We start from the raw sequence: 7,310 nt of genomic DNA, 5'->3' as shown, positions 1-7,310 counted from the left end.
ATCTGTCATTATATAACATGCATCCATCTCAATATTATATGCCATGTTTTCGAATTATCTATTCTTAAAATTGCAACTCAATTCTGCCAGTTTGCTAATGTTCAAACTTTTTTTTCGCTCACTTTTGAACCAAATGTTTCGTTTTTAGTTACTGGAATGTACTATTATTTGTTTGAGTGGCTTTCATTATTAAAATGTAATAGAAACATAAATCTGTTTTCCTGTACAATTGCTAAGAAATAAATGTAAGAATCATTTCATATAAAAAAAACAAGAGGAGTGGGGGCGTACGGGTCTACTGGAAGCAAAAAGGGGGTGTCAGGTAAGATAGTTTGGGAACCACTGGTTAATGTATTAGTCCTTCAATTTCTGGTTCAATTTTAAAAGGTACATAAGCATCGATTTAAATTTATTTCAATTTAGTCAAACATCTTTTGACAATTTAGAAAACAATAATAGAATAATGATATTTACCAAATAAATGAGCTTAGTGAAAATTTACGCATCTAAAAATAGGAATAGATGAAAAGTGATCCGAGTTAAATTGAATTGATTAAATCTCTCTCTCTCTCTCTCTCTCTCCTCTCTCTCTCTCTCTCTCTCTCTCTCGTTCAAGTTTTCCAGGCAAGGAAACATTTGTATCAGCGGCTTATTTAAAGCATAAAATGCTTATTCCGTTGTTAAAATAATAATAGTTATGACGATTATTATTATTATTATTATTATTATTATTATTATTATTATTGGAGAAAATTCTACAATCATGTGTCTCTATAATTATTATTATTATTATTATTATTATTATTATTATTATTATTATTATGATTATTAATATTATTATTATTAGAGAAGAAATCTACAATGATGTAGGTGTAGTAATATATTAAAATTTAGGTTTTGCAGGGCTTCTAAAATTTGTATGTATTTTTTTTAATCTTAAACGTGGGTATTATAGCAAAACGATTTTGAAATTATTCCCCCAAAATTCCCATGTGATGTATTTTAGAGATTATATAAATTATTGTCGATGCTAATCGTAAAAAGCCATAATATGCGATCTCCGAATTAATCTCAAGGCAGAAAGAAGGAAGCGAACGTCCCTGTGTAGTAATTCTTGACAAGTTCCGGGAGACGTCAAGTTTGGCTTAAACTTTTGGCTTCTTCCCATTGGTTGATTAAACCACAGGGACACATACCCAATAGAGGCAATTCATCATTGCTTTTGGAGGAGGAGGAGGATAAAGAGGAACAGGAGGAGGAGGAGGAAGATGAAGATGAAGAGCAACAGGAGGAGGAGGAGGAGAAAGATAAAGAGGAACAAGAGAAGAAGAAAAAGAAGAAGAAGATGATGATAAAGAGGAAGAGGAGGAGGAGGGGGAGAAAGATAAAGATGATCAGGAGGAGGAGAAGGAGGAGGAAGATAAAGAGGAACAGGAGGAGGAGGAGGAAGAGGAGGAGGTGAATGGGAGGGCCAAAGTTCGTCTATTCGAGGTTACAAGAAATGGTGATGAACCTGACTGGAGAGAAGTGATAAGATTGCTTTGAAAATTGAATGGCCATAAAAGCTGTAAATAATAGTAATTGTGATTACGAAAGGTAAATTGTGATTTCACCTGGTAACATTTATGAATGCTTCGTTTTAACTATGAGAGATCGGGATAGAAATGCAAGTTTTTTTTTTTCGTCTCGATGCTAAGGAAAGAGAAGGTTGTAGTTCAAGTTTTTGGCCCTGTTTTTGAGCGTATAGTTATAATTATAATTATAATAAAGTGCAATTTAGAATATGTTTATTACAAAATTTATTCATGTAAAAATACGATGTATATCATCATCATCATCATCTTCATCATCATATAGTACTCAGTCATGTAGGCCTGGGGTCTTCCAACTCTTCTAGTGCCTTGCGGAGCCCAGTTTAAAAGTTTGGTTAACTAATCTTTCTTGGGGAGTGCAAAGAGCATGCCCCAAACCCATATTCATCAACCCCTCATCATGATCTCATTCACATATGGCACTCGATTAATCTCTAATAGATTATTATTAAATGTAAGAATTGTAAATGTATATTTCATAATAGAAAAAAATATTTAAAATAACGATCAGCGAACCTGGGTGTTGTCTGTAAACTTGCTTGTGTATACATGTGTAAAAGTGTACATTCCACTCGTATTTAGGGCCATTTAGAAAATAATGTAAACATTTTCTGGTGCAGAATCATCGTTAATCCCATCAAAGTTAATTTTTTTCATTTGTTTAGACTGAAGTCCCCTTTGAAAATGAATTAACTTTGGATCAAAGTTTATTTATAAAAAATAAAAAAAAACAATCGAAAGTATATAACCGTGGCTTTCTAACTGCGTTCTCGGTTATTTGACAGGTAAAAAGCTTAAAAGGGGGAAATAAAAGGGCTGATAGTGGAAGGTTTGATATCTCTTCCTTTTATCCAATTTAGGTCAGACGGCGTTGATTTATTGAAAGAGTGAAGCGGAGACACTGCCCTTGAGTGCAAGGGATGTATTTTCATATTGAGTCAAAGACAGAGCTTTCAGTTGCTATTTTTATGGAATATATTGTGGTTGAATAACATTTCTGAGGGATCGTCGTATTATTATTATTATTATTATTATTATTATTATTATTTTTATTATTATTATTATTATTATTATCATTATTATTATGATAATAACAGTAGTAGTAGTAGTAGTAGTAGTAGTAGTAGTAGTAGTAGTAGTAGTAGTAGTAGTAGTATTAGTAGTAGAGAATGCACTCATTGTATCGTTAACGAAATGAAATGCATAAATTGTAATTAACAATTAAAGCAAGAAAACTGTAGTACTACTACTAGTAGTAGTAGAATAAGAGAATACACTCATCCTATCGTAAAGGAATAGAAATGCAGTTTTTTTTTTTATTAACAATTAAAGCAAGAAATCTGTAGTAGTAGTAGTAGTAGTAGTAGTAGTAGTAGTAGTAGTAGTAGTAGTAATACAAGAGACTCATTCAATAGTGAATAGATGGAAACCACACAAAAAAATAGAAATAAAATAAACAATTTCTCAAATTAAAAAAAAATAGCCTTTGTGTTTTTAAAGTGGTCACCTGTTTCATTCCGTAAATTATTGCTCAATCAAATTAGTAGTAGTAGTAGTAGTTAATTATTTTCATAATGGAATGGTGATGTACATAGTCCCCCCAAAATACATGTTAAATTGGTGCAAAATAAAATCGTGGGGAGTCTCTCTCTCTCTCTCTCTCTCTCTCTCTCTCTCTCTCTCTCTCTCTCTCTCCCCGCTTGAAATAAGTTAGAAGAGCCTTTCTGCTCGAACGATGAAAGAAGAGAAATGGATATTTCATCGAGCCCTTGAAAGACTTCGCTGTACACAGAAGCAATATATCATACCTCAACTCCAATTCTTTTCCGACGGAAAACCTTTAAACTTTTTGATGCAACTTTTAACGCTAGAAAATCACCTCGGTCATTAAATCGAATGAAAATAATAAACTCTTGTGAAAGGATGATAAAACTAGATTTATAGGGAAAACGCTCTCTCTCTCTCTCTCTCTCTCTCTCTCTCTCTCTCTCTCTCTCTCTCTCTCCTCTCTCTCTCTCTCTCTCTTGCTATGGAAATGAATGTGAAAGCAGCCTAATGATTTAGTATTTGTTATAATGGAGTTTTTTAATTTATTTAGATTCTCTCTCTCTCTCTCTCTCTCTCTCTCTCTCTCTCTCTCTCTCTCTCTCTCTCTTTCAAATTTGGATATGATTTGAAAAGCTAATGTGAAAATATATTTGTGTATGTAATGAAGATGATTTAATTCTCTCTCTCTCTCTCTCTCTCTCTCTCTCTCTCTCTCTCTCTCTCTCTCTCTCTCTCTCTCTCTCTCTCTTGGCCAATGATTTGATATTGTTGTTCTTCAGTTGACTTTTATAAACAGTCACAGTCTGACCTGAAAGTAGAGAGAAAGTAATAAGAAAAGACAAAAAATGCCTTGCCAAATTAATTGTTTCCATAAATAGGTAATTTGAAATATTGGATAATCTTATTAGTAACAATTTGCATGTGGCATGTGATGATAGTTGTGGGTATATATATATATATATATATATATATATATATATATATATATATATATATATATATATATATATATATATATATATATATATATATATATATATATTTTACTTAAAACGGGAGCATTAACCCCTCTTTTTTTGTGAAATTCAGTAAATCATATATTATTATAGCGATTTTATTTATGAATTGTTAGAAATATGGCTATAATTAAAAAAAAAGAATATGTTGAAAGCATCATACTCAAGTCGGTAAGAAACTATTTTTTCATACATTATTATAAGGATTATACTTATTGTTCGAAATTTTCCCATAGTTAAAATTAATATATTGAAAGTATTATACTTTTCAGTAGAAACTATTTTTGCATACCTTATAAGGATTATACTTATGAATTGTTCGAAATTTGCCTGTAATTAAAAAAAATATATTAAGAGCATCATACTCGTCAGTAGAAACTACTTTCCCCCAAAATATTAATAGTACTTAACAAACTCAGCGGCATACGAACGCACATAGTCTTCTGAAGTAATTGCTTCTCCAGGTCTATAAATAGTGTTTTATCTAATGACTGACAGTAAAATGAAGACGTCGCAACTGCCACCATCGTTTAGTGTTCGCCTGTTTAGCCTATAAAAACGAGCATTTTACTAGCGAGTTTATCTGAGTTTGGAGAAGCGAATGGGGGAAAATCTTTATGATTTTATATTTGTTTATTGAAGAGGTTTTATAGTCTCTCTCTCTCTCTCTCTCCTCTCCTCTCTCTCTCTCTCTCTCTCTCTCTCTCTCTCTCGAATTTGGATATTCTATGGAAAGCGATTCTGGAAACTGCTTTATGATTTCATATTTTTATATTGAAGACACTTTATATAATCTTTTTTTTCTCTCTCTCTCTCTCTCTCTCTCTCTCTCTCTCTCTCTCTCTCTCCTCTCTCTCTCTCTCTCTCTCGAATTTGGATATTCTTTGAGAAGCGAATGTGGAAAACAGCTTTATGTTTTTATATTTGTATATTGAAGAGGTTTTATAGTCTCTCTCTCTCTCTCTCTCTCTCTCTCTCTCTCTCTCTCTCTCTCGAATTTGGATATTCTATGAGAAGCGAATGTGGGAAACAGCTTTATGTTTTTATATTTGTATGTTGAAGAGGTTTTATAGTCTCTCTCTCTCTCTCTCTCTCTCTCTCTCTCTCTCTCTCTCTCTCTCTCTCTCTCTCTCTCACTTTGAAAAGCGAATGGGAAAATATATTTCTATATTGGAGATGCATTAATTTAGATATTCTCTCTCTCTCTCTCTCTCTCTCTCTCTCTCTCTCTCTCTCTCTCTCTCTCTCTCTCTCTCTCTCTCTCTCTCTCTCTCTAATTTGGATATTCTTTGAGAAGCGAATGTGTAAACAGATTTATGATTTTATATTTGTATATTGAATATGCTTTATATTCTCTCTCTCTCTCTCTCTCTCTCTCTCTCTCTCTCTCTCTCTCTCTCTCTCTCTCTCTCTCTCTCTCCTTAAAAGCGAATGTGAAAATATATTTATATTGGAGAGGCTTTAATTTAGATATTCTCTCTCTCTCTCTCTCTCTCTCTCTCTCTCTCTCTCTCTCTCTCTCTCTCTCTCTCTCTCTCTCTCTCTCTCTCTCCTCAATAAAGCAACTCACGTGATGCGAGATTGAAAACTGATATTATTCAAACCCTTATATGCAAGGACTAGCAAAAGAAGCCAGGCAATATTTCATCTCGAATTTCAATACTTTTTTCCTCAAGTAAAAGCCAATATAGGGTGAGATAACGTTTGAGAAATGGTTTTCGACGGAAAACCAAAGCGGCTGTTACTTTTGTGAGTGAGTGGAGGATGCAAGCAGGTTTATGTGAAGACAGAAGCATGAGAGGATGTGTTTTTTTGAAAGCTATAATGTATATGGATCTATGTATGGAAGGGAATAGTGTTATAATTTGTCAGGTACAGTCATGAATGTATTTAATGTTTTTTTTTTTTTAAATGGCCCCCTCAATTTGAAAAGGTGAAAGGTTGGCCGGTGTGGTAATGTCCCCTGACTGGTGATTGCCAGACTGGTGTGTTCCAGCGCCTCTCAAACTCGTTTAGTTTCTTTGGTCGCTTCAACCTCACCATCCTTTTGAGCTAAGGATGCGAGGTTTGGGGGAGCCTATAGGGTCTATCTACTGAGCCTTCAGTGGCCATTGCCTGCCCTCCATGGTCCTAGCTTGGGTGGAGAGGGGGCTTGGGCGCTGATCATATGTAAATATGGTCAGTCTCCAGGGCATTGTCCTGCTCGATAGGGCAATGTCACTGTCCCGTGCCTCTGCCAGTCATGAATGGCCTCTAAACCTTTAAACCTTTAAGGGCATTTAGTGCAACGGCAAATCGTGTGTGCCAAAGCAATATCCAACAAGAATCTTGAAAATGTACAAGAGAGAGTTAATGATTGATAACTGTGGATGATTTGAATATTATTTTACCTTTCATATAGTTCAAGAACAAAAACTACGTTGGCAAAGACCTATAGGGTCCCCCAAACCCAATATCGTTAGCTCATAAGTTAAGTGAGGTTACAAACAAGAAACTATTGTTTGACCGGGACTCGAAGCCCGGTCCAGCGATCGGGACTCGAACCCCAGTGCAATCGTGATTCCAACCGCCGTGCAACTTTGATTTCAACGCCAGTCCAGCGATCGGGACTCAAACCCCAGCCCAGCGATTGGGATTCAAACCCCAGTCCAGCGATCGGGACTTGAACCCCATTCCAGGGATCGGTACTCGAACCCCAGTCCATTGATCGGTACTCGAACCCCAGTCCATTGATCGGTACTCGAACCCCAGTCCAGCGATACATACTCGAACCCCAGTCCAGCGATCGTTACTCGAACCCCAATCCATCGATCGGTACTCGAACCCCAGTCCAGCGATCGGGACTCGAACCCCAGTCCAGTGATCGGGACTCGAACCCCAGTCCAGCGATCGGGACTCGCACCCCAGTCCAGCGATCGGGACTCGATCCCCAGTCCAGCGATCGGGACTCGAACCCCAGTCCAGGGATTGGGACTCAAACTTCAGTCCAACGTTCGCTAGGCAGGGACTTTTCCAATTGTTCACCACAACCCTTATAATAACTCGAGAAAAAAAAATTATGGCCATGAATGAGGATGAATATTGCTAACAGGGTGAACTTGACTATATTTGAATAGGTTACCAGAAATAACTTTTTATGTGTTACAAAGATTTT

General features: G+C 35.7%; 1 protein-coding gene across 1 annotated transcript in view; it reads left to right on the top strand.

Moving 5' to 3' along the window:
• The window catches only part of LOC137654202 (golgin subfamily A member 6D-like), a 41,671-nt gene extending 40,209 nt beyond the window's left edge, over positions 1 to 1,462 (top strand). The window contains exon 2 of the mRNA XM_068387839.1: positions 1,204 to 1,462. Coding sequence (XP_068243940.1) covers positions 1,204 to 1,462 — 259 coding nt within the window. The remainder of the gene's footprint in view (positions 1 to 1,203) is intronic.
• The last annotated feature ends 5,848 nt before the right edge of the window (positions 1,463 to 7,310 follow it).

This window comes from Palaemon carinicauda, chromosome 15, assembly GCF_036898095.1.
Source record: "Palaemon carinicauda isolate YSFRI2023 chromosome 15, ASM3689809v2, whole genome shotgun sequence".
In the NCBI taxonomy this organism is placed as follows: domain Eukaryota; kingdom Metazoa; phylum Arthropoda; class Malacostraca; order Decapoda; family Palaemonidae; genus Palaemon; species Palaemon carinicauda.
This window is presented reverse-complemented; position numbering and strand designations above follow the sequence as displayed.